Source organism: Erinaceus europaeus, chromosome 12, assembly GCF_950295315.1.
Source record: "Erinaceus europaeus chromosome 12, mEriEur2.1, whole genome shotgun sequence".
Classification (NCBI taxonomy): Eukaryota; Metazoa; Chordata; class Mammalia; order Eulipotyphla; family Erinaceidae; genus Erinaceus; species Erinaceus europaeus.
The window spans coordinates 32,359,577-32,387,182 of NC_080173.1; the positions used below are offsets into that span (position 1 = coordinate 32,359,577).

At 44.1% G+C, this 27,606-nt stretch overlaps 1 protein-coding gene and 1 long non-coding RNA gene across 2 annotated transcripts in view; one reads left to right on the forward strand and one right to left on the reverse strand.

The window, feature by feature from the left end:
- Positions 1 to 5,530: 5,530 nt before the first annotated feature.
- ABHD6 (abhydrolase domain containing 6, acylglycerol lipase) overlaps positions 5,531 to 27,606 on the reverse strand; it is a 56,231-nt gene continuing 34,155 nt past the window's right edge. The window contains exons 5-11 of the mRNA XM_060203026.1: positions 25,304 to 25,460; positions 22,383 to 22,496; positions 21,249 to 21,381; positions 17,419 to 17,576; positions 12,077 to 12,131; positions 10,823 to 10,923; positions 5,531 to 5,843 (exon numbers count right to left, since the gene is read on the reverse strand). Coding sequence (XP_060059009.1) covers positions 5,670 to 5,843; positions 10,823 to 10,923; positions 12,077 to 12,131; positions 17,419 to 17,576; positions 21,249 to 21,381; positions 22,383 to 22,496; positions 25,304 to 25,460 — 892 coding nt within the window. The 3' untranslated portion in view covers positions 5,531 to 5,669. The remainder of the gene's footprint in view (positions 5,844 to 10,822; positions 10,924 to 12,076; positions 12,132 to 17,418; positions 17,577 to 21,248; positions 21,382 to 22,382; positions 22,497 to 25,303; positions 25,461 to 27,606) is intronic.
- Positions 23,016 to 23,532, forward strand: LOC132541876 (uncharacterized). The gene is made up of 2 exons (XR_009552977.1): positions 23,016 to 23,145; positions 23,449 to 23,532. It is a non-coding gene; the product is annotated as an uncharacterized LOC132541876 (long non-coding RNA).

Below are 27,606 nucleotides of genomic sequence, written 5' to 3' on the forward strand. Positions count from 1 at the left end.
GGTTCAAGCCCTGGTTCCCACTTGTAGGAAGAAAGATTCATGAATGGTGAAGCAGAACTGCAGACATCTCTCTGTCTCTGTCTCTCCCTCTGTCTCTCTCCTCCTCTTCTGCTCTCTGTCTCTATCCAGTAGTAAATAAGAATATTTTTTAAACATTTTATTTACTTATTAATGAGAATGATAGGAGGAGAGAGAGAAAGAACCAGACATCACACTGGTACATGTGCTGCCAGGGGTTGAACTCCAAGCCTCATGCTTGAGAGTTCAGTGCTTTATCTATTGCGCCACCTCCCAGATCACATAAATAAAAACATTTTTAAACATATGTCCCCAAACTGAAACAGATCCCACCGAGTTAGTCCCTTAAAAACACGATGGCTGGGAGTCGGGTGGTAGCGCAGCGGGTTAAGTGCATGTGGTGCAAAGTGCAAGGACTGGCATAAGGATCCCAGTTCGAGCCCCTGGCTCCCCACCTGCAGGGGAGTCGCTTCACAGGCGGTGAAGCAGGTCTGTAGGTGTCTATCTTTTTCTCCCCCTCTCTGTCTTCCCCTCCTCTCTCTATTTCTCTCTGTCCTGTCCAACAATAGCAACCCCAACAACAATAATAATAACAACAACAGTGATAAGACAACAAGGGCAACAAAAGGGGGAAAATGGTCTCCAGGAGCAGTGGTTACGTGGTGCAGGCACCCAAGCCTGGGCAGTAACCCTGGAGGCAAAACAAACAAACAAACAAACAAACAAAAAACCAAGATGGCTCAGTCTAATACAGGAAGCACCTCACAAACAGAAATATGTCAGTAGGGATATTAAAACTTGCACCTATCATTTTAGAATGGTGGGAACTAATCACCCCTGTCTGAGCAAGGTTACTACCTGAGCCTATTAGAAAGTCAATAAGGTAGGTGGGGGGTGGCAGTGGTGATTCACCTGGTTGAGTGTACATTACCACATGCAAGGACCCGATTTGAGTCCCCACATGCAAGGGGGAAGCTTCATGAGTGGTGAAGCGGGCCTACAAATGTGTCTCTACTTCGTTCTTCCTTTCTCTTTTTCTTTTCTTCTTTCTTTCTTCCTTTCTTTTTTTGCCTCCCTCCGCTGGGGCTTGGTGCCTCCACTAAGAATCCACTGATCCTGGAGGCTATTTTTCCCTTTTTGTTGCCCTTGTTTACCATTGTTGTAGTAGTTGTTATTGCTGTCATTGTTAGATAGGACAGAGAGAAATCCAGAGAGGAGGGGAAGACAGAGAGGGGGAGAGAAAGAAAGACACCTGCAGACCTGCTTCACCACCTGTGAAGTGACCCTCTTGCAGGTGGGGAGCCAGAGGCTTGAACCGGGATCCTTACGCCAGTCCTTGTTGCGCCACATGCGCTTAACCTGCTGAGCTACCGCCCGGCCCCCTCTCTCTTCCTTTCTATCTCCTTCCATCTCAATTTATCTCTGTCCTATCTAATGAAAAATAAAAATAAAAGTACATTTTTTAAAAGAAAAAATGGCCGCCAGTGGTGGACTCGTCATGCAGGCACTGAGCCCCAACAACCCTGGCAATAAAAAATAAATAATAATAATAATAACTCAGTAAGGAAAAGAAATGAAGGCAAGGCTGTAGAAGTGAATAAAAATTGGAAAATATATCTATATCTATAGATAGGTCTATATTGAGAGATTGAATGATGTAGATATATAGTCAACCAGTCTATGGTCATACCACCCTGAACACGCCCGATCTCGTCTGATATATAGTCAACCCATACCTATGACCTTGGAGAATGGTTGCAGTTTCTGCTGGAGGCAGATGGGGACCCAGAACTCTGGTGGTGGGAATGATGTGGAATTACACCCCTATTATCTTTTTTTAATTTTTAAAAAAGGTTTATTTATTTGTTATTAGATAGAGACAGAAAAATTGACAGGGGAGGGGAAATAGAGAGGGAGAGAGACTAAGAGATACCTGCAGCTCTGTTTCACTACTCGTGAAGCTTTCCCCCTAAAGGTGGGGACCAGGGGCTTGAACCTGGATTCTTGCACACTATAGCATGTGTGCTTAACCAGGTGTGCCACCATCTGGACCCTTATCTTATAATTTTGTAAATCACTAAAAAAGAAAAGAAAGTCAGTGAGGCCACACCAAAGCAAAGGATTGTGGGGAAAGGGGGAGGGAACACTGGTGAGGATGCCAGGGTCTTGGTGCATGGTGATGGAAAAGGACCTAAGCTGGGGGTGAGAGTGGTCTCCAGACACCTGTCATGGGGAGATGAGAAACTGTACCCATGTGTCAACACCTGTACTGTAAACCACTAGATGCCACCCAATAAAATTATTTTTAAAAAGTCAATAAGGGGACTTCCATTCAGCATTACTACTAAAGACAATAATGATAAATATTTAAAGTCTAATGTGTGCCACAATATTTGTGTGATGTGTGAGTGTTTTTATGCACTGATACTGCAATGATCCTGACTGACTTGATTGCTATGTCCATTGATGTTATCATCTCAAGCATGAGAGTCCAGAGCTCTGCCAGCTGAGCTCTAGGTGCTAGTTTCTAGCTTATTCAGGTGGAAGCATAAAGGACTGATTTTCAGCCTCCCTTCTTGTATTTAGGGCTCTGAATTTCCCTCAAAGCACTGCTTTAGCTGTGGCCACATGCTTGGTGTTACGTTTCTCCATCTTTTTAAATTTTTAAAGATTTATTTATTTATTTTAACCAGCACTGGTCAGCTTTGGCTTATGGTGGTATGGGGGATTGAACCTGTTTGTTTACATAACTATTATGCTATCTACCCCCTCATAGATTTATTTATCTATGAGAGAGAAGCAGAGCATGACTACAGCACTCTTGTCTCTCATATCTTGTTTTTAAGATCTATATTCCACATTTCCTGGATAAATTATAGTACTCAACTGAGTCCTGGCTTCCCATTTAAACTATAATGTTATTTCCAGAGCTGTTTGGTGGTAAAGAGATTTGAAAAAGTGATGTCTTTGGATAGCTTAAGGTTCCTAAATGCAACAGAAATATAGCAAAAGAACAGCTTGATGACCTTTGGTCCCCTTTTAAAAACTTCATTATTTTTTTAATCAGAACACTGCTCAGCTCTGGCATTTTGGTGATGCCAGGATTGAACCTGATGCCTCTGTGCCTCAAGACATGGAGACTTTTGCTGCTGCTGCTGCTCCTCCTTTTTTTTAACTGATGTGAAGGATCAAACCCAGGCAAGTGCTCTGCCACTGATCTATCTATGTCCCTGGCTCCACTGCCTTTTATTTTTAATATATGATTTCAATTTGTGATGAACTGATGTGTAATTCCTTTTCTTTTTTCTTTCCTTTCCTTTTCTTTTTAATTGACACCAGGGTTATTGCTGGGGCTCTCTTGGTAGCCATTTTTTAAAAATTCTATTTTTATTCATTTATTATTGGATAAAGACAGAGATATTGAGGGGGAAGGAGAAGGCAGAGTGGGAAAGAGACAGAGACACCTGTAGCCCTGCTTCACAAACTGTGAAGCTTTCCCCCTGCAGGTGGGGGACCAGGGGCTTGAACCCAGGTCCTTGCACACTGTAATGTGTGTGCTTAACCTGGTACACCAGTGCCTGGCTCCCCTTTCTATTTTTTGTTGGATATAACAGAGAGAAGTTGAGAGGGGTGGAAGAGATAGAAAGGGAAAGACACCTGAAGACCTGCTTCACTACTTGTGAAGTGTTCTATCCTGTATGTGGGGAGTTGGGGCTCAAACTTGGGTCCTTGCACAAGGTAATATGTACACTTAACCAGGTGCACCACCACTTGGTCTCTGTAATTCTTTTTTTTTTTTTTTTAAGGTTTGTTTATGAATGACTGAGAAAGAATCAGAGCACCACTCTGGCACATGTGATAACAGGGATTAAATTCAGGACCTCATGCCTGGAAGTCCAATATTTTATCCACTGTGCCACTTCCTGGGTACTAATGGCTAATGTAATTTCTCCTCCTCCTTCTTTTCTCTCTATCTCATATTTGACAGGACAGAGAGAAATTGAGAGGGGTAGGGAAGATAGAGAGGGAGAAAGACACATGCAGACCTACTTCACCACTCATGAAGCCTCCCCCTGCAGGTGAGGAGCAGGGGCTTAAACCTGGGTCCTTGCACTTGGCAATACGTGTGCTTATTTGGGTGCACCACTGCCTGGGCCCCTGTAATTTCTTCTCATTTTGTTTATTTATTTATTTATTTAACTTTAATCAGACTACTGTTCACCTCTGGTTTATGGTGGTGGGGGGGACTGAACCTGGGATCTCAGAGTCTTAAACATGAAAGTCTCTGCATAATCATTATGCTGTCTTCCCTACCCTTAGTCTGTAATTTCTTCCTCCTCCTCTTCACCTTCTCCATGTTCTTTTTATTCTTCTAAGTTTACTTTATATTTGAGAGAAATTAAGAGGGAGGGGGAGAGAGAGAGAGAGAAAGAGAGAGAGAGATGCAGCACTGCTTTACTGCTTATGAAGCTTCTCCCCTGCAGGTGGGGACTGGGGGCTTGAGCTCGGGTCCCTGTGCATAATACATGCACTTAACCAGAAATGCCATGGCCCAACCTAATGTGTGATTTCTTAAAATGAAACTCACAACTCATCTAAGGAGGGTCTTGCAGTGGCTTTGGAAGAAGCATTCTGCCACCACCCCCCCACAGCAAAGTAAACAGAAACACTGCCAGGAGCATTGGCATAGCCACATACCACCTGTTGACAATCAAGATTGATTGAGTTTATTTCTGATCACTGCGGCATTTGTACAGTTACCAGACCTATTGGTAATCACATAACTGCACATGGAATTCACAGAATTCATTAGCACATGAGAATTTGACATCCAGGGCTTTCCAGAAACAGCACAGTTAGACTGAAAGAGGCTCACGAGGTGCCCGGGTGAGGAACTAAGTCTGGTCACTGGACATAATTCTGGAACACTACTGCTTTCATCATCTTGATTCTAGAAATAATCAATGACTACTGGGAGACTGCCCAGCTAGGTGTTGTGTGTGGTGAGGGCAATGATATACCTGATGCATGGATGCTTGCCCACTACCAATCTGGTCCTGGCACTGTTCCTTCAGTCTTTCAGGTACTTGCTCCCCAGACTAGAAGCTGGGGGTTGCACCAATATTTGGGTCACTGTGCAAAATCAAACTCAGGCACAAATGAACAAGAGGGGCCGAGCAGTGGGGACAAGGCCTCTTAACAGCCATGGCCATGCAGGGAAGGAGGTCTAAAGCAACAGAAACATCTCAAACACTGGGATGTGACAAATGCCTCAAAGAAAAGGTGGCTATGGTCTAAGTTGGCTGCTTTGTGATTTATAGGCATGGACTTTAAAGACTTCTCGGTAGATTTCATGGCTAGGCTTTCCGATTTTTTATGTTGTTGTTCCATGTGAGTTTGTTTTCTGAAAACAAAACAAAACAAAACATCTTGGAGATTTCCTCTTGGCCCCTCAAGCTTGGTGGCTCTGTTGGGGGCAGAGATGGGGAGTTGGTTTCCTCAGAGATGGGGAGTTGGTTTCCTCAGGGACACAGGTGCCCCACCTGCAGCTAGGGCGGGATCCCTGAGAAGTGGTGGCCACAAAGGTTCTGGAGAGGGGTGCTGGGTGTGTATATGCGGAATACGGAGCGTGGGCTGCGACAGCCAGGGCCTCAGTCCAGCTTCTTGTTGTCCATGTTGTGCACAGTAGCTAAGAAGTCGATAATGAGCTTGGCTGTCTTTCGGGGTCTCTCCATCACCACTGAGTGCCCACAGTTTTCTAGAAGTTCCACTTGGCAGTTGGTGATGGACCTGGCCAAGGTGTCTGCCCCAGAGACATCAAGCACCTGTGGGACAAGAGAAGAGAGGTCAGCAAATGAGAAGGCCAAGCTTCTCAGCTGTGTCCTGTGGGCAAAATAGCATGCAGACTGGGTGGGCCAAGTCTCTTTGGCGTCAGGACTTGAGATGCTCTGATGGGCTCAACTTTGTGCCCTGTGTTTTATTCTGCAGTGTTGTACCAGTGACTGCTACTGTGAGGCAGAAACACAGAGGGGGCTCTGATTGGGTGGGGGTTGCAGACAAGTAAACAGTAAGAGCAAAACCATGTGATAAGGGTCCTGCTGGGGGAAGGATCCTGGGAGCTGAGCACAGAGAAGGAAACAGCCCAGGCTGGGGAGACAGCACAATGGCTATAGAAAAACTTTAATGCGGGGTCAGGCGGTAGCACAATGGGTTAAGTGCACATGGTGCCAAGTGCAAGGACCAGCATAAGGATCCCAGTTCAAACCCCTCTCTCCCCACCTGCAGGGGGTCATCTCACAAGCAGTGAAGCAGGTCTGCAAGTGTCTATCTTTCTTTCCGTCTCTCTGTCTTTCCCTCCTCTCTCAATTTTTCCCTGTCCTATTCAACAATGACATGAATAACAACAATAATAATAACCACCACAACAATAATACAAGGGCAACAAAGGGGAAAAAAATGGCCTCCAAGAGCAGTGGATTTGTCAAGCCCCAGCAGTAACCCTGGAGGCAAAAAAAAAAAAAAAAGACTTTAATGACTAAGGCTCTAAACTCCCAGGTTCAATCCCTAAGCACCACCATAAGCCAGGGCTGAACAGTGCTCTGGTAAGTAAGTAAGTAAGTAAATAAATAAGGCTTGGGCAGTGGTGCAACCAGTTAAACACACCGGTTACAATGTTCAAGGACCCCAGTTCAAGCCTCCATTCTCCACCTGCAGGAGGAAAGCTTCATGACTGATGAAGCAGTATTGCAGTTCTCTTGTGTTCTCTCTCTACCTCTCCCTCTCTCTCCCTCTCTCCCTCTCTCTCCCTCTCTCTCTCCTGCATTGTCTTCCAAGGGTTCTCTCTGGCCCTGTTGGTCTGTGAGGTTCGGTTTCCATTGTCCTGACTGAGTGACTCTTGCTGACCTGGCCAGGTGCCTTGCCCTTGTTCTTTCACACACAGAACTCTTTTCAGAGCCATGGCTGCTACAGATGCAGCCCGGGGGCCCTCCCACCTCTCCAGGTTCATAGTCACACCTGGCTGACTCCACGCTCCTGACAACCTGGCCTGCAGATGCCAGCACCCACTGTGCCCAAACACCCTGGCAAGGGCTGGTAGGGTGACACAGACTAGTTGTTCCTGGGCCTCGCCTGTGACTCCCATCAGTCTATCTGTGTGCTCAGAGATGCCCTGAGGGGCCCACAATGGTACCTTTTACCTTGGAGCCCTTTATAGCAGTTGCCTCAAACAGGACAACTTTTCTCCAATTTCTTTTTTTCTCCACTTTCAATGGTGTATGACCAGGCTACCCTTCCAACACTACAATCTTGTCTGCTCCTGGCCATCACAAAGGCTTTATCTCATCTCCCCTGATTGCTTCAAACTTCAGAGGAAACTTGAGTAAACAATGCTTTCTAAATAACAAGCACATAAACACACACACACACACACACACACACACACACGAACTTTGGGCAGGGGTAAATAGCATAATGGTGATGCAAAGAAACTCTCATGTCTGAGTCTCCAAAGTCCCAGATTCAATAACCTCCCCTCCCCCCCCCCCACACATATACACACACACACTGCCATAAGCCATAAGCCATAAGCCAGTGCTTTGGTAAAAAAATAAACAAACAAAAAAACTGGTGCACAAAGTATGGGGGTGCTAAAGGCTGACTGGTCTTAGAATGTAGCAATCAACTCATTAATAAAAAAATAAATAAAAGGAGGCATAGAACTTTGATGGTGAGTGGTAGTAGTGTGAAACTACACTTCCCAAGTCTTACAATTTTGTAAGTCATTATCAAATCAAATCACTAAAAATAAAACAAAACAAAAAAACAGTTGATTTTTTTGTTTGTTAAGAGTTCAAAATCCAGGACTTTATTTGTCTTATTTTATTTTCTTATTATTTTTTGTTGCCACAAGGTTTATTGCTGGGTCTTGACTCAGGCACTAGGAATCCATTACTACTTGCAGCTATTCCCCCCGCCCTCTTTCTATTTTACTTGAAAGGACAGGGATAAATTGTGACTGGAGAGGAAGAGAGAAAGATAGACACCTGCAGGAACTCTTCACTAGTGAAGCATTCCCCTTGCACGTGGGAGGTAGGGGCCTGAATGTGGGTCCTTGCACATGGTAATATGTGCATTTAACTGGGTGTGACACCACCCAGCCCCCCTCTTTTTTTTTAATTTTAAATTAGTGATTTAATAATGGTTCCATCCTAGCAGTCATCACGATAAGGGAGAAAGCATTTTACTTTCTCTCCTACTGTGCATTTATAAGAGAGAACAGATGTGGACTGAGTTTGCTGTGGAAATTATTTCACAATAAAAAAGATAAAACAAACCTGCTGTGGAAAACTGCCTGAGGCTTCCTCAGAACACAGAAACTATGATTCTCCCCTAGAGGTCTATCCCCAAACACAAAAACCCTATCCAAACAGCTCTCTGTATATCTATGCTGATAGCAGTACAGTTTGGAACAGTCCAAACCTAGAAGCAACCCAGATGTCCAACAACAGATGAACAGTTAAGAAAGTTGTGGTATGGGTCAACAATGGTAGAGACTGTTCCATCCTCCAAAGGGAGGCTGGATAACATACTCTACCTACCACCTGAGAAAGATGGGTCCTGAAATTGGTGCAACCTGGAATGTTCCTACTCATGATCACAGAATGTGAGCTCAGACCTACAGGGATGCAGAGGTTAAATAGGCTCCTATGCTGAATATGGGCCCCAGATCAAACCAATGGGATTTACAGTCAACAATGTTTATATACTTTTCCCATATCATCTCCTCAGACAATAACTTGGGTCTACCTGCATCTTAGATGTCAGGTTCAGGCAAAAACTAGTAAAGTCATGGGCCCCTTAGAATATACCTAAAATAGACCTATTAGATTTTTCCAAAATGGAGACCCAAAATCATCTGAAATATTCCAGCCTTTAGGTTCATGATTAGTCAACAGTTTGTTCTGCTTTATATCTTAATTCTTTTTCAGCCACCAGGTTCCAGATGCTACCACGATGCCAACCTGACTTCCCTGGGCAGACGACCCCACCATTATGTCTTAGAGCCCCGCCTCTCTAGAGCCCTGCCCCACTAGGGAAAGAGAGATACAGATTGGGAGTATGGATTGACCTGCCAACGCCCATGTTCAGTGGAGAAGCAATTACAGAAGCCAGACCTTTCACCTTTCACCCCATAATGACCCTGGGTCCATACTCCCAGAGGGATAAAGAACAGGAAGGCTATTGGGGGAGGGGATGAGATACCGAGATCTGATGGTAGGAACTGTGTGGAGTTGTACCCCTCTTATCCTATGGTTTTGTCAGTGTTTCCATTTTATAAATAAGAATTATTAAAAAAAAAGAAAATTGTGATATATATATATAAAACTATTCATCTATAAAGAAATGAAATCATCTCTTTTTCCACCTCTTGGATTGAACTTGAAGGAAAAGGGCATATACTGAATTCTCTGACTTATAAACAGCACTTAAGAAGCAAGGCAAGAAAAGGGAAAACCTGAAGGAATGCAAGAGGATTATGCAAATCAAAATAAGTATGAAGTGAGGTACCAAAGAACATACAGAACATGTTTGAAAAATTTTTACAGGGTGGGGGAGATACCATAATAGTATCCAAAGTCCCAGGTTCAAATGCTTGCACCACCATAAGCCAGAGCTGACAAGTGCTCTGGAAAAAAAAAAAAAAGCAGAGGTACAATTTAATTATATGAATACTCATGTGTTCCTATGTTTAGAACAGGGTGGGCAAACAGAGGCTCACTGCTATGGAAATCAGCCCATCTTGATTTTATTTTTCTTTAAGGCTACTTTTATAAATAAAGATGCACTTATGCTCTCACACCACTGGTCTGCATAAAGTCCATGGCTGCTTTTCCTAAAGGCAGAGTCAAGCAGTTATGACCACAAAATGGAAAAGATTTGTTATCTGGCCTTTTACTGAAAAGGCAGACTAGTCTCTGCCTAAGGAAACTAAAAAAACTCAGTACAGCCAGAATTGTCTCCAGGAAATGCAAGGGTAGATCTAGGATGTACAAGAAACCATACTTGCATTTACCCAACAGGTTTTCATGCCTGAGTCTCTGAGGTCCCAAGTACAATCTCTGGCAGCAGTATAAGCCAAAACTGAACAGTGCTTTGGTAACAATAAATAAATAAATAAATAAATAAATAAATAAATAAATAGTGGCCTGGGAGGTGGTGTAGTGGATAAAGCATTAGATACTCAAGTACAAGGTCCTGGGTTTGAGCCTTGACATCTCCTGTGCCAGAGTGATGCTCTGGTTCTCACTCTCCTCCCCTTTCCTTTCACTCATTAATAAATAAGTAGATTTTTAAAAAAATAATAAAGCTAGCAAGGTGGTCCAGGAGGTGGTGCAGTGGATAAAGCATTAGACTCTCAAGCATGAGGTCCTGAGTTCAATCCCCAACAGCATATGTACCATAGTGATGACTGGTTCTTTCTCCCTCTCTCCTCTTTTCTCATTAATAAATAAAATATATATATTTTTAAAAGCTAGCAAGTCTTCATTATAAACCATTTAAACTCTGGAGTTTCTCTACCAGGGGACCCCATGGCTTTGAAAAAGTAAAATTTGTGAAAATGGTTTTCAAACTGACTCACGTGAAAAACACATTCACTGTAGTCAGCACACAGAATGGTGTTCCCTGTAGCCTGGCAGGTGTGTTCTGCCTCCTCCCAACCCCAGACACCAGCCAGCAAGCCCCACTTTATAATGACCCTCAAGGGCCAGAGACGGCAGAGTGGACAGCCCAGGACAATGCGTACCTGATCCTGCTTTCCCCAGATGATCTGCGTCGGGACTTTGATCTTGTCCATGTTCTCATGGAGGCTGTATCTTGACTTCTCATTGACAATCTCCAAAAACACTTTTCAGAAAAGGAAGACAAAGTGAGTGCATGCTGGCTTGTGCTTATGAACAAATGCTGTTGTGGTTCAGACCAACACTTTTTCCTCTTTAAGAGGCCCAGGAAAATCATTTTTCTTTTCTTTTTGGCAGCATTGAGGCCTCATGCATACACGATTTCACCACATCTGGGCCATTTTTAAAATTCTTTTTATTTAATTTTTTAACTTTTTAATAGTGATTTTATTTATTTATTTTTTATTATTGGATAGAAACAGAGAGAAATCAAGAGGGGAGGGAAACTGATAGGGAGAGACATCTGCAACCCTGCTTTACCACTCTGAAGCTTTCCCCCTGCAAGTGGGGACCAGGGGTTTGAACCCGGGTCCTTGTGCACTGCAATATGTGCTCTTAACCAGGTGTACTACCACCTGATCCCTATTGTCTTTCTTTCTTTCTTTCTTTCTTTCTTTCTTTCTTTCTTTCTTTCTTTCTTTCTTTCTTTCTTTCTTTCTGTTTTTATCAGAACACTGTTCAGTTCTGGCTTATGGTAGTGTGGGGGACTGAACTTGGGATGCTGGAGCCTCAGGCATGAGAGTCTGTTTGCATAACCATTACGCTATCTACTCTCTGCCTTATTCTTTTTTATTTCTAAGAGAGGGAGTAATAGGGGCTGGATGTTTGTGCACCTTATAGAACTCACATATCACCATCCTCAAGGACTTTGGCTCTCATGAGTGATAAAGCAGTCCTGCAGGCATCTCTCTCTCTTTCTCTCCCTCTCCCCTCTCTATCTCTATCAAAAAGGGAAAAAGGTAAAGAAAAAAAAAAAGAAACATAGAAAGAAAAATAAAAGGCCTCAGGGAGTAGTAGATGCATTGTGCAGGTACCAAGTCCCAGCAATAACCTTGATGGCAATAACAAACTAAACAAGACTAAAAGCAGAAATGAGAATCACCACAGCATTATTCTGCTCTCCTTGGAGCTCTCCCCAGAGCCACTCTGGAACACCCATGTGGGGCTGGGGCTTGAACCTGGGACTCTATGCAAGGAAAGGCACACACTCTACTAAGTGAATGAGTTATCTCCTGGGCCCCAACAGTCCCAGAAACTTTGGAATTAATAGCCAGTCACCCATAAAGATTTGCCACAAAGCCTCAAGCAAGGTTACTTACACCTGCGGTAGAAGCTGTTATGTGGGATGCGGACATCAACAAGGCCTTGCAGGATCTGAGGACAGAGAACATGGAGTTAGAGAGCAAGGAGAGATTCATTTCTCAGGCCCCTCTTGACTCTGGGACATGAAAGAATTAAAGCCCAGCAGCTGATAGCACTGTGGAGGTCTTTAGGGCTTGGTCCTCTGAATTTTCACGACTTACTAGTACACAAGATAAGGAGGAGTTCGGCTCCTAAAATATTTGCTTTTTTTCTTTGTTTTTAAAAAATTTAAAAGATATTTATTTATTCCCTTTTGTTGCCCTTGTTTTTTTTATTGTTATGGTTATTATTGTTATTGATGTCATCATTGTTGGATAGGACAGAGAGAAATGGAGAGAGGAGGGGAAGACAGAGAGGGGGAGAGAAAGATAAGACACCTGCAGACCTGCTTCACCACTTGTGAAGTGACTCCCCTGCAGGTGGGGAGCTCGGGATTTGAACCGGGATCCTCATGACGATCATTGCGCTTTGTGTTTAACCTGCTACGCTACCATCTTACTCCCAATGTTTGCTTTTTTTTTTATTTTAAATTAGGAAGGAAATTGAGTAATTCTGTGAAGCCAGCCCCCCCTGTTGGCATGTGAAAAGATCTCAGGGCACAACTGTTGCTGCATCTTCAGACTCACTACTTAACCCAGGACACAAATGGGATGGAATAATATCAAGAAATTAATGGGGCTGGCCAGGTGGGTGGCACACCCACTGGAGCACATACATTACGATGTGCAGGGACCTGGCTTAAGCTCCTGCTCGCCACCTTCAGGGTAGGGACACACTCCACGAGTGGTAAAACAGGTCTGCAGGTGTCTTTCTTTCTTTCTTTCTTTCTTTCTTTCTTTCTTTCTTTCTTTCTTTCATATTTATTTATTTTCCCTTTTTGTTGCCCTTGTCTTTTTTTAATTGTTGTTGTAATTATTATTGTTGTTATTGATGTTGTCATTGTTAGACAGGACAGAGAGACATGGAGAGAGGAGGGGAAGACAGAGAGGGGAAGAGAAAGATAGACACCTGCAGACCTGCTTCACCACCTGTGAAGCGACTCCCCTGCAGGTGGGGAGCCGGGGGCTCAAACCAGGATCCTTAGCTGGTCCTTGCGCTTTGCGCCACGTGCGCTTAATCTGCTGCCAGGTGTCTTTCTTTCTCCCTATCTCACCCACCCCTGTCAATTTCTCTATGTCTTATTAAAAATAAAATAGAAAAAAAAGAGGGATGGATAAAAAGGATGCGTGCCAGTGAACCCCATTAGATAACCCTGGTGGAAATAAGTAAATAATACCCACATGTAGAACAAAGTCAATAAAAGAATTAAACAGGGGACCGGGCAGTAGCACAGCGGGTTAAGCACACATGGCACAAAGCACATGCACCGTCATAAGCATCCCGGTTCGAGCCCCTGGCTCCCCATCTGCAGGGGGTTACTTCATAAGCAATGAAACAGGTCTGCAGGTATCTGTCTCTCTCTCCCCCTCTTTGTCTTCCCCTCCTCTCTCAATTTCTCTCTGTCCTATCCAACAACAACATCAACGGCAACAATAAAAATAATAACAACAAGGGCAGCAAAATGGGAAGGAAAAAAAATGGCCTCCAGGAGCAGTAGATTCGTAGTGTAGGCACTGAGCCCCAGCAATAACCCTGGAGACAAAAATAAATAAATAAATAAATTGTTGGGGAAGGAGGCCTCTTAGCTAATGAAGAGACAAACCACTGGGGAAGTTCTCAGATGGATATCATTGTCTTATATTTAGTATATTTGACACCATCTTTCCTTAGGGTTGGTAGAAACCATTGAAAACATAGCCAGGCCAGATGTAGACCCGGAATAATGACCCAGAGGGATGCTGTAGTCAAATAGACTACACTCGACTCACCTGACTCAGTTCCAACTTGCTAGTCTGTTCTGTCCTAGGCATCTCAAAGCTTACCTCCTCTGCCCCTACCCTAGTTTACTGCCCCAGTAACTCCAGCTACATCAGTACCTTGGTCCTTCCGATTCACTTGTGCTCCCCCCACAGTCCTTTCACTGTTCCCTTACTTAGAAAAACCCGTAATCCTTCTCATAGCCTGTAAGGTCCTACATGAGCTAGACTGGAGGTTCTCATACTGGCTCCAGCCTAGAGGTTCTGACCCCTTAAATCTACATGAGGCCAAGCTATTTTCATGATAATGCTAAATGCTACCTGCCTCTCCCACTTTCATTCTCTCAAAAGCTATTATACTGTTTTTTAGAATCCAGAGAATGAAAGCTAACATTATCACTCAGAAGGCTAAGGAAATGTATTTTGCATATGTATTTTGCATTATCTTGTGTTTTACAGTTTTCTGACTTTTAATTCCTAATATGGTAATGATCAACAGGTGTAAGTTTTGTGGCCCAGGAGGTGGCACAGTGGGTAGAACAAACTGACTTGCAAGTCTGAGGTCCCAAGTTTGACCCCTGGTAGCTCACATGCCAGAGTGATGCTCTGATCCCTACTCTCACTGATATATAAAAAGTCCTTTAAGAAAATTATGAGGGCCAAGTGGTGGCACATCTGGTTGAGTGCACAAATTACAACCCAGGTTCAAACCCCAGGTTCCCACCAGCAGAAGGGTGTGTGAACTATGTGAAGCTTGGTAGAGCTTAGGGGAGCTCTCCCATCCTTGGATGGAGGTCTGGAAAGACACCCCACTTGTTAGCCTCTCTCCTTATAGAGATGAGCCAAGAGGGAAAAGTCTCCCAGACTCAGTTTCTCCTTGTTAGTCTCTCAAGCTCACAGAAAGCCTACAGGCCTCTCACACTTAGTTTCCCCTGCTAGCAGCAGGCCAAATGGTTGCCTGCTTTAGGGTTCACTCAAAGTTCACATATCCACTTCACCTTTTGATCACAAAAAAGAACACACTCTATCATACATATCCCCAACACCAGACAATGAAAACCCCAAATCCTATTTCCTGGTGTTCTTTGATATCTATGATTTACATCAATCTTTGTTTTTCTTCTCTACCTCACCTTACTGGTTTAACCCCTATGTTTCTCTCAAATGCCATTGGATAATTAATTTGCCTGCATCATGGAGACTAATTGTCTTGACCTTTATGTATCGAAACAATTCTTGTCATACCAGCCTGCTACCATAGGGGCAAGATGACCTTTAAGAAACCTGTAATTTCTGACATATGTGAAAAATGTTCTTTGTTTAACTCTCTATATAAACCTGTACCCTTCTCCAAATAAATGAGTGTTTGTACCAGAATACTCCGCGATGCCTCCTTTCTGAATCACTGGGCCCCTAGAGCCAGTGAGGAAGGGTCGGAGGCTTATCCCCTGGCTGGAGCCACTCCATGTGAGTGCCAGCAGAAGGGAAGTTTCACAAATGTTGGAACAGGGCTGCAAGTGGCTCTCCTTCTCTTTCCCTATCTCCCCCTTCCCTTTCAATTTCTTTCTTTTTTAAAAATATTTTGGTTTTTAAAATATTTTATTTATTTATTCCCTTTAGTTTCCCTTGTTGTTTATCACTGTTGTTATTATTGTTGTTGTCATTACTGTCATTGTTGTTGGATAGGACAGAGAGAAATGGAGAGAGGAGGGGAAGACAGAGGGGAGGAAAGGTAGACACCTGCAGATCTGCTTCACTGCTTTTGAAGGGACTCCCCTGAAGGTGGGGAGCTGGGGGCTCAAACCAGGATCCTTAAACCGGTCCGTGTGCTTCGCGCCACATGTGCTTAACCTGCTGTGCTACGGCCCGACTCCCTCAATTTCTTTTTTTTTTTAATATTTATTTATCTCCTTTTGTTGCCTTTGTTGTTTTATTGTTGTAGTTATTATTGATGTTGTTGTTGTTGGACAGGACAGAGAGAGATGGAGAGAGGAGGGGAAGATAGAGAGGGGGAGAGAAAGACAGACACCTGCAGACCTGCTTCACCGATTGTGAAATGACTCCCTTGCAGTGGGAAGCCGGGGGCTCGAACCGGGATCCTTATGCCAGTCCTTGCTTTGTGCCACCTGTGCTTAACCCGCTGGGCTACCGCCCGACTCCCTCAATTTCTATCTATACCATAATAAATAAGTAAATGAATATTTTTTCAATGTTTATCCAATTTCTTTTTTTTTTGTTTTAAGCCTCACAGACAAAAGTTTTTTGTGAGTCTCAATACCTTCGAAGAGTATAAGTTGGTCCTGATCTAAAAAAAACCCAAAAAACCAAGAATCTCAGGAGGCGGGTGGTAGTACAGTGGGTTAAACACACATGGCACAAAGCTCAAGGACCAGTGTAAGGATCCCGGTTTGAGCCCCCAACTTCCCACCTGCAAGGGGGTTGCATCACAAGTGGTGAATTCTGTTTATCTTTCTCTCCCCCTCTCTGTCTTCTCCTCCTCTCTCGATTTTTCTCTGTCCTATGCAACAACAATGACAGCAATAACAATAATAATAACAACAACAAAGGGAAAAAAATAGCCTCCAGGAGCAGTGGATTCTTAGTGCAGGCACTGAGTCCCAGCAATAACCCTGGAGGCAACAAACAAACAAATAAACAACAACAAAAAGACTGAGAGTCTCGGGAGTCGGGTGGTAGCGCAGCAGGTTAAGCGCTGGTGGCGCAAAGCACAAGGACCGGCTTAAGGATCTCGGTTCGAGCCCCCGGCACCCCACCTGCAGGGGAGTCGCTTCACAGGCGGTGAAGCAGGTCTGCAGGTGTCTATCTTTCTCTCCCCTTCTCTGTCTTCCCCTCCTCTCTCCATTTCTCTCTGTCCTATCCAACAACGAATTGCGTCAACAAGGGCAATGATAATAACCACAACGAAGCAACAACAAGGGCAACAAAAAGGGGGGAAAAATGGCCTCCAGGAGCGGTGGATTCATGGTGCAGGCACCGAGCCCAGCAATAACCCTGGAGGAGGAAAAAAAAAAAAAAAAAAGACTGAGAGTCTCTAATATAGCACTTCTCCCCTTCTCTTCCTTGTCCTTTGATTCCAATCACCCTGACCTCCTTCCAGCACCTTGAACTTGTCTGCCTTTCCACCTCAAACAGGTCTGTCAAATTCCCTCATCCATACACCTCCCCATTTTCAATCACTGCCTCATTGTCATTCCTTCTCTGAAACAAACTACAATGTGTCTTTGTTGACTTGCTGATTATCTGCTCAGAGGCCTTCTCTGTCTGACTTATTAAACCCCACGTCCAGCACCGCCTGGCATAATGCAAGCACTGTGTGTAGATGCTTGTGGAGTAAGTAGACGTGTTCAAGCAAGTGAGGCATAAGGAAGCCAGCAGGAGCCATCTGAGCTGATAGCAGAGGTAGGGACTCTGAGGTCCGTTACCTGTTGGGGTACCTTGAAGCGGACATAGGAGCAGAGTTGTAGCATCTCACTCATCTCCTCTGGAGTGGAAGGGATCAGGGGGATCTTCTCTACAGAGGCTGAGGCCTGTAGTTCTTTGAGCCGTTGTATGAACTTATTATCAGTTGAGTACTGTAGGCCTGTGGGATGCAAATCAAAACAATTTGACAGGAAGTACATCTACATTCTAAGCACCCCTCCTTTTTTGGGTATGTTCACTTGTTTTATTGCTACCAGCATTATTGCTGGGGCTCAGTGCTAGCACTACAAATCCATGGGTCCTGGCAGCCATTTTTTCTCTCTTTCTTTCTTTCTTTCTTTCTTTCTTTCTTTCTTTCTTTCTTTCTTTTTCTTTTTCTTTTTTCTTTCTTTCTTTCTCTCTTTCTTTCTTTTTTTTTTTTTGACAGACAGAAAGAATCTAAGAGGGGAGGGAAAGTAGAAAGGGAGCAAGATAGACACCTGCAGACCTGCTTTACCAATCATGAATCATCCTCCCTGCAGGTGGGGAGTATGGGCTCGGACCTGGATCCATGTGCATGGTGGTATGTGCACTTAACGGGGTGTTGTTTCACCAGCCGCTCCCAGCACCTCCATTTTCCATAGGAGTCCGTCTTTTTCCAATGTCAGCCCAGAGCAGATTTCTTTTAAAATATTTATTTATTCATTTGTTTATTTACATATTTACTATGAGAGAAACAGACCATAGCTCTGCTCTGACATAAAGTGGTACTAAGGGTTGAACCTATGACTTGTGAGCCTCATGCATGTAAGTTGGTGCTCTAACTGGCTGAGCTCTCTCCCTGGTCCAGTAAATTCCTTTTAATTGGTATTTCCACTTATATTTAAAGTAAACAAACAAACAAATTGATAACTTGAGGGAAAATCATTTTTTAAAATTTTAATTTATTTATTTTCCATTTTGTTGTCTTTTTATTGTTGTTGTAGTTATTATTGTTGTTATTGATGTTGTTGTTGTTGGATAGGACAGAGAGAAATGGAGAGAGGAGGGGAAGAGAGATAGAAGAGAGAAGGAGAGAAAGATAGACACCTGCAGACCTGCTTCACCGCCTGTGAGGGGACTCTCCTGCGGGTGGGGAGCTGGGGGCTTGAACCGGGATCCTTCTGGCATCCTTGCGCTTTGCGCCACATGCACTTAACCGGCTGCACTACCGCCCGACTCCTGAGGGAAAATCTTTTAAAAACCAATGGGAACTTCATTTTTTCTTAAATATTTTATTTATTTTATTTTAATGAGAGATACAGATAGCTAGATACATAGACCAGAGCACAGATCAAGTCTGGCTAATGGTAGCATTTAGGCTTCAACCAAAGACTTTAAGAGAGCCTCAGGCATTAAAGTCCTTTGCATAACTTTTATGCTATCCCTCCCCTGGACTTTATTTATTTTATTTTTTAAGATTTATTTATTTTCATGAGGAAAATGTCAGGAGAGTCTCTAATTTAGCGCTTCTCAGGTGGGCAGACAAGCTCATTGGATAGTGCACTGCTCTGCCATGTGCACAACCCAGGTTCAAATCTGGTTCCTACCTCATTAAAGAAAGCTGGTGCTGTGGTCTCTCTCTTTCTCTCTGCATCTCTGTTTCTATCTAAAACAAAACCAAACAAGCCCACAATGGTGAGGAGGCATAGGACTGCAGTGAATGACTGGTCCTCCCCTTGGCCTGGCCCTCAGTGTTGGGGGGGTCAGTACATAAAAGACAATGGTATCTTTGTGGTGTATAAACCATACCTCAGGAAGTACCACAGAGAAAACAGAAGTAAGAAAAGACAAATATTTTTGAACATGTTGTAAATCTAAATATAGACATATATAACAGAATTTAAACAATCTAGCTTTACAGTATAGTTTCTCTTTTTAAGACATTTGTTTATGTTATTTGTTTATGAAATAGAATCAGAGCATCACTCTTGTACATGCAATACCAGAGGCTGAACTCGGAAACATTATGCTTGAAATCCAAAACCTTATTCACCGCACTTCCTCTTGGGTCACCACTTTATAATTTCTAGGAGCACATTTATATCAAGTTGACTTATTATACATATAAGAACGGAGAAAGTGCCACCCCATCAGCTGGGGCCCTATTTAAGAAGTCTGAGATTCCCAAACAGACATGATGGGCCTAGACCTTGAATAAATCCCTCTCTCCATTGTTACTGGTCATCTCTATCAGGAACAACAAAACAGACCCCTTTGTGGGCCCCCATAGGACCTTGCCCTCAACTTGGATCAACAAAGGCAGTGAATGTTCCATCCTCCAAAGGGAGACTGGACAACATACTCGATGATACACCTGAGGAAAATGGGTCGATATTGGGGCAGCTTGGAATGTTCCTACTCATGACCACAGAATGTGAGCTTAGATCTAGAGGGATGCAGAAGTCACGTAGGCTCCTAAGCTGAATATGGGCCCCAGATCACATCAGATCGATGGGGTTTACAGTCAACGATATTTATACACCTTTCCCATATTTGGGAGCTACTCTCTTCCCTGATTCAACTTTCTGGTCCCTTTCCCAGCCATGACATCATCTCCATAGACAATAACTTGGATCTACCTGCATATCAGATTTCAGGCTCAAGGAAAAAAAAAAAACTAGTATAGCCACAGGCCCTTTGGAATATAACTATAATATGCCTACTAGCTATCTACAAAATGGAGACCCCCTCAACTCTTTATCTGCACTACTCCAGCCAAACAACTTGTTTGGCTTTATACATTAACTGTCTTTTCAGCCACCAGGTTCCAGATGCTAGCGTGATGCCGACCAGAGTTCCCTGGACAGACAACCCCACCAGTGTGTCCTGGAGCTTCGATTCCCCATAGTTCCACCCCATTAGGGAAAAAGAAAGGCAGGATTGACCAGTCAACACCCATGTTCAGCAGGGAAGCAATTACAGAAGCAGAGAAATCGAGAGGGAAGAGAATGATAGAGAGGGAGAGAGACAGAGAGATACCTGCAGCCCTGCTTCACCTCTCATGAAGCTTTCCCCCTGTAGGTGGGGATCAGGGGCTTGAACCCAGGTCCTTGAGCACTATAATGTGTGTGCTTAAATAGGTGCACCACCACCTGCCCCCCAGTGTTTCCTTTTTATAAATAAATTAAAATAAGATAAAAGGAGAAAGTAAAGTTTGTTGATAAAAAAAAAGATCAAGCAATGAACAAAGATTTCTAAGTGCTTAGCAGAAAAGGGGAAACAGATGACAATAGTACCATCATCTCACAGTATTATGTGTGATGTAACAAGAATGAAATTCATATAAAGAAGTTATAGTTTCATCCTATATAAAGGTATCAATATTTATATGTATTATACACATTTTATTATCCACCTCAATTTTTTTTTAGGACAAGGCTGGCTCTATATTTTTAAGTATTCTATGGTTAGAATTCTGGGCGTAAAACCATTTTTTGTAGACCAAACCTGTGGATCAGCAGTAGAGTATAGGACCTGCATGTGTGGGGTCTCGGGTTCAATCCCTGGCACAGAATATACTGGAGTGATACTCTAATTCTGTCTCATTAAACAAATATTTACAAAAAATCTATTATTCAGCATTTCATATCTCAAGTACATATCACAAAGATAACTCTAAAAACAGTCATAGTAGAGATTGGTCATGTGTTCCCTTACAGACTCAAATCCCACTGGGCTCAAGTCACTCACAGGGATAATATATTTGGTTTTAAGATGTGTTAGGGAACAAACCCCAGGGCTTCAGGCACATAGGCACCCATTTGGCCACCTCCCTGACCACAAGTGGCGATGTTTCCATCTTACAACTTACCAGCAGGACACACAAGACTCAGGCTGCAGATGTCTGAGGGGTAGTAGGCAGCGTATACCCCAGCCACGTGGCCACCCATGGAGGTGCCGATGAGGTGGAAGGGTTTTTTGTTCAGCTTGATGCATTCTACAAACTGGACAGGGGTGTGAGAAGAAAGTCTGGTTATACAACTATGGACAATGACTGTGACTGTGTCTGTCCTCTGGGGACACCTGCAAAGGCAGTGAGAACTCTACTGCACTCATTATGCAGACAAACTCCAGGGCATGTGCTTCCTTACACTGGTCCTTGCGCTTTGCGCCATGTGCGCTTAACCCGCTGCGCTACCGCCCTACTCCCGAGGACCTTGACTCTTATTCTCAGGGGTGAACATAGCTGCTTGGACAACAAAGCTATCCATTCACCCACCTACCCATGCAGCATGAGTATCCATTCACATATCTATTCATCCACCTACCCATGCAGCATGAGTAACCTTTATGCTATGCTATTTCTACCCACCCTGATGTCAATTTTGAAGCTAATGGATTACTAAACGCTGACATTGTGAGTCCTGTGATCTTTCAAAGTTTCAGTGAGGAGTCTATACAGTGGCACAACTGGTAAAGTGCACAAGTTGCTATGCACAAGACCTGAGTTTAAGCCCCCAGTCCCCAGCTTGAGGGGGGAAATTTCATGAGCACTGGAGTAGGTTGTAGGCGTCTCTCTTTTTCTCTCCCTCTCCCCTCCTCTCATGCCCCATTTCTGCCTGTTTCTATCATAATAATAAACAAACAAATAGTTCTGGTGAAGGAGGCTGAAGACTGAAGCTAAAAGGAAGACAAAACGCCAAGAGCAGGCTCACTTCTGTCTTCACAAAAACGGACTCAAGGGAAGGGCTTGAAGAGCTCTCAGTTCCTCAGTCAAGGGGTCCAGACTACATTCTACATTTCTACAGAACCCACTGCAATGGGTTTAGTAGAGAAGCATCTGCCCTAGCCTTGTACCTCCACAGTGGGTCTGGCAGACTACTGGCTTGGTAGCTTTGTGTGCAATTCTTTGCAGACAGAATGCACTGGCCAATAGCTTGAGTTAGCACAGATGGAAGTTAGTGATGGTGCCCACCCTCCCCCCCCACATACCCTACCCCAGTACCTGGTGAATCCTCTTGACTTGTCCATCGATGGACAGGTCATCCAGGGAGGAGCGTGTGGTGCCCTCATGTCCCGGCATGTCCACGCAGACCAAGTGCAGGTTCTTCGGAAGAAACTGGGGTCACATAGCAGCAGAGAGTCAGTATGTGGCATGGAGAACAGGTCTGCACCCTTTCCGGGGAGGTTGCCTGGCTTACAAGGGACAGGAATTCTCAGGGTGTGTGGGTTATCCCTTAGTAACAGCTCTTGTGAATAAGCACTGCCACTAGTTCCCTAGGGAGCAGGGCTCTCCTCAGGCTAATACAGTGACAGTGGGAGTGGGAGGGGCAACCACAAAATACAGGGGAGTAGCAAGATGGAATAGCTCACTCTTTCTGGATACCAGTTGGCAAGAACTAGCCTTTTCTTCCCCTCACCTATTCCACATTCACTCTAGTCAGGTAGTCCTGGGCTTGGAATAAGATGATGGTTCTACAGGCCCAGAGCCCAGGCTAGTATCTCAGGCAGGGAGCAGGGTCTTCTCTGAGAGCCATGACTGATCATCATCAGCTGACCTGGCTTCAACTTTTTTTTTCTTTTTTATGCACTAAGCACTTACTCCTGAGGTGCTTTTGTTCTAGAGTATCTTCTTCCATTTACATATGTGCCAAGTGGGGCTGGTTGGTGTCACACCTAGTAGGATACCATGTGCAAGGACCTGGGTTCAAGTCCTCAGTCTCTACATGCAGAGGAGAAGCTTCACAATCAGTAAAGCTGTGTTGCAGGTATCTTTCTTTTTTTTTAATTTTTTTTTTAATATTTATTTATTCCCTTTTGTTGCCCTTGTTGTTTTATTGTTGTAGTTATTATTGTTGTTGTCGTTGTTGGATAGGACAGAGAGAAATGGAGAGAGGAGGGGAAGACAGAGAGGAGGAGAGAAAGATAGACACCTGCAAACCTGCTTCACCACCTGTGAAGCAACTCCCCTGCAGGTGGGGAGCCGGGGTTCGAACTGGGATCCTTATGCCGGTCCTTGTGCTTTGCACCACCTGCACTTAACCCGCTGTGCTACAGCCCGATTCCCGCAGGTATCTTTCTTTCTTACTTCCTCTCTGTCTCCCCCTTCAATTTCTCTCTGTTTCTATCCAAAAAACATAAATAAATAAATAAATGGAGGGGGTGGTGGTGGTCGCTTCCAGGAGTGGCGGATTTGTTGTGTAGTCACCAAGCTTCAGTGATAACCCTGGTGGCAATTAAAATAAAGGTATATGTGTGTATGTGGCTTGTAACAAGGAAGCCACTAACATCAGTTATCAATAAATACCCAGTTGGAGGGACAATGCTTCTCCAAGGTAGGGGCAGGGAGAGAGGCTCATTAAAACCTTTTAATGCTGTCCTCAGAGTGAGTTGGGTGGTAGCACAGCGGGTTAAACGCATGTGGCATGAAGTGCAAAGACCAGCGAAAGGACCCCAGTTCGAGCCTCTGGCTCCCCACCTGCAGGGGAGTTGCTTCACAATCGGTGAAGCAGGTCTACAGGTGTCTATCTTTCTCTCCCCCTCTCTGTTTTCCCCTCCTCTCTCCATTTCTCCCTGTCCTATCCAACAATGATGACATCAATAACTACAACAATAAAACAATAAGGGCAACAAAAGGGAATAAATAAATATATATTCAAAAGAAAGAAAGAAAGAAAGAAAGAAAGCCACAGCAAACAGGGGAGGTGTAACCCTCTCCTTTTGCTGTAGATAGCACTAGGAATCCTACAGCTATAACCCTGCCTGAGGTGAGAGTCAGGAAAGGTGACTGTCCAAGACCTCTCCAGTCCCAGTCTTCGCTGGCTTATGGCCTTGACCATGTAAAGCAAGCTGTTACTCTTGGTAAAACCAGGGCAGGAAGTGATCTAGAAAACTCAGAAAGTTGCCAGGTCAAAATGGCTTCTCTAAATGGCTAAAGAAAACTAAAGGAAAAGTCACAAGTAGAAGAAAAGGAGGGATCAGAAGAAGGAGGAAAGAAAAGAGAAGGGTGGTGGTGGTGCACTTGGTTGAGTGCACATATTATAGTGCACAAGGACCCATGTTCAAGCCTCCCGTCCCCACCTGCAGGAGGGAAGCTTCAGGTCTCTCTCTCCATCCCTATCTCCCCGTACCCTCTCAGTTCCTTTCTGTCTCTATACAAAAATAAAGAAAAAAGAAAGAAGAAAAAGAAAGGAGGAATAAAAAGAGGAGAAACTTTTAATACAAAAGAGCAAACAGCCCAGGAGGTGGCACAGTGGATCAAGTGTTTGACTTTCAAGCTCTAGTTCTCTCTTCCTTTCATTAATTAATAGATCCATCTTTTTTTTTTTTAAAAAAAAAAAACAACTTAAAAACCCTTGACAGTTATGAGAGTTCTGAGACAAAGTTGTTCAAAATGTAATTTTACCATAGTCAACTCAAAGTCTGTCTGATTTGGGTAATATATTCTTTTCCTTCCCTTCCCTTCCCTTCCCTTCCCTTCCCTTCCCTTCCCTTCCCTTCCCTTCCCTTCCCTTCCCTTCCCTTCCCTTCCCTTCCCTTCCCCTCCCCTCCCCTCCCTTTCTTTCATTTCCTTTCTGTCAGACTTAATCTGGAGCTGCAAGACGAAGCCACTTCTTCCATCAACCATATTTTTCCTTCCTCTCTCTCCCTCTTCTATTTGATAGAGACAGAGAAACTGAGAGGGAAAGGGGAGAGAAAGAGACACCTGCAGCACTGCTTTACTGCTAGTGAAGGTAGGGGTTGGGGACTTGAACCTGGGTCTTTGCACACTGAATTCATTTTAAGATGGCCTAAATCCCCATTCTGGGTTCTCCTTGTTGTCTCCCCTTGATGAGGATATCACACCTAAGTGGGAACTTTCTTTGCAGCTTGGTGACTTTTTGACAGGAATCCTTTTGCCTTTTGATAGAAACCCAAGAGCTGCACCTTGACCACACCGAGCCACATGTCCTTGTGTGCAGAGAAGCCGTGCAGCATGAGGATGGATGGCCTGTGGCCTGGCCTGCCCCGTGAGGAATAACAGAACTGGTAGTCTTCATGCTGGACATAGTGGACCTGCATGCCCAGCGTTCTCCGCCAGTACCTGGGGAGGAAAGATGAAGGCAGAACCAGTCATCAAGCTCAGGAGAAGCAGCCCTGGGAGAGGCAGGGCTTCTGTGGTGGGAAGTCAGCCCTCACCCTCGGCATCTATCTCTGCCATCCCTGAGCTTCTCTTCCAGAACACTCAGCACAGAGGTGGGGGACATCTGCTCCCATCCCCCAAATCACGTGGTCTGGTCTGGTCTGGCCTTGCCAAGGCAACTGTTTTCATAGTAACATGAAGTTCCATATACATATATATTTCATATGGGAGAGAGTTTCATATGAGGCAGAGGGAAGAAGCATTAGAGAGAAAAGCCAGAATATCAGTATGGTACATGTACATGTAGTGTCAGGGATTGAACTGGGAACCTCAGGCACAAACGCTGGATACTCTTCCATTCAGCCATTTCCCTAGCCACATTAAGTGTTCATATTTAAGTTGCTAGTATTTTTTTTATGGCCCATGAATGATGTTACTAAATATCCAAATGACTCTTGGCAGAAAAAAGGTTTCCCACTTCTGACAGTAAAATTATTTGAGAATATGTCTTAAAAGAATATCCTGGTATGTTACTAATCAATCTAGAAAGAGGTTAAAGGATATATATATAACAGCTGCTTATGTGTCTCTGTTTGTGTGCCAAATGCCGGGATAGCCTGAGCGTGCTTCTTCCCGAGCAAGTGCTCTCTGGGTTGGAGAGAACTCAACTGGAGCCAACCTAGGCTGCTGCATGGGAAAGGGATCAGGAACTCGTGCTGAGCTAGCCTTGCAGGAGATACACTCTGGAACTCTCGGAGCTGGAAAGCAATTCCAAGTGTTTTAAAACAGAAGAGCAGCTGTTATATAAACTCGCCAAGTAGGGTGAAAACAGGATGTGAGGTAGAGAGGATGGAGCGAAAAAAGACTGGTGGAAATCAGGGTGTACTAGGAGAGGGGGCGGAGCAAAAAGACATTGTGAACCAGTGGGGATCAAACCAATGCCCTGGAGGCATGCCAGTGCTTAGTTAAGCAGGATTAGAGACAGAAGCTTTAAGCCGGGGGAGCTGGCATACTACCCAACAAATATGAAGCACAAGGACTCGTGCAAGGATCCCAGTTCGAGTCCCCAATTCCCCACCTGGAGGGAAGTCCCTTCACAAGCAGTGAAGCAGGTCTGTGGGTGTCTCCCTGTGTCTTTCCCTCTCTATCTCACTCCCCTCTCCATCTCTCTCTGTGCTATCCAATAAAAATGAAAAAAAAATGGCCACCAGGATCAGGGGATACGTAATGCTAGCAACAAACCACAGTGACAACCTGGAGCAAAAAAAGAAAAAGAAAATATTTTAAGTATATACAAATAAGGTGACAGAGAGGTGGCAAGAACGAGAGGAAGTAAATAAAAGGACTTGAGGTGGTTTGGAGAATTTATGTTTTCTTTGTGTTGTCTTGTTATAATCTCCAAAAACTTGAACACAAAGAACAGCATGAGCTCAAGGGGAGAGCTGGATGTAAAGGTGAGGTTTATTATTATTATTATTATTTAATTAACTAATTTTTACCTCCAGGCTTATCACTGGGGCTTGGGTGCTGGCACCATGAATCCATTGCTTCTGGTAGCCATTTTTTCCATTTTATTGACTAGGACAGATAGAAATTGGGAGAGGAGAGAGAGACAGAGAGGGATAGAGAGAGACAGCTGCAGATGTGCTTCACCACTTATGAAGTGTCTTCCCTGTAGGTGGGGAGCTGGGGCTCAATCTGGGACCCTTGTGTGGGTATTTGTGCTTGGTACTATGTGCATTTAACCGGGTACATCACCGTACGTCCCCCCACCCAAAGGTGAGGTTTGAATAGTCACCCAGGTCCTCAACATGTTAGCTGGAGGTGAGGAGAAAAGGAGGGGACAGCAGAGGCAGGAGGGGATTAGGGGGTTGAGTCAAGGATGACTTGAGCCCAGAGTGAAGGGAGATGGGGTAGGAAATGCAGCCTGATTCAGGAACCAATGTTTTCATTGCCAAGTGGAGACTTTTTGGGCACTACTCTTCTGGTGCATCCACTGGGGGGAAAAATCTTACCTAGATTTCAAAAGTAAGGAACTATAGAAATAACAATAGTCATGGGCTCTTTGGAATATAACTAAAATAGGACTACCAGCTATCTACAAAAG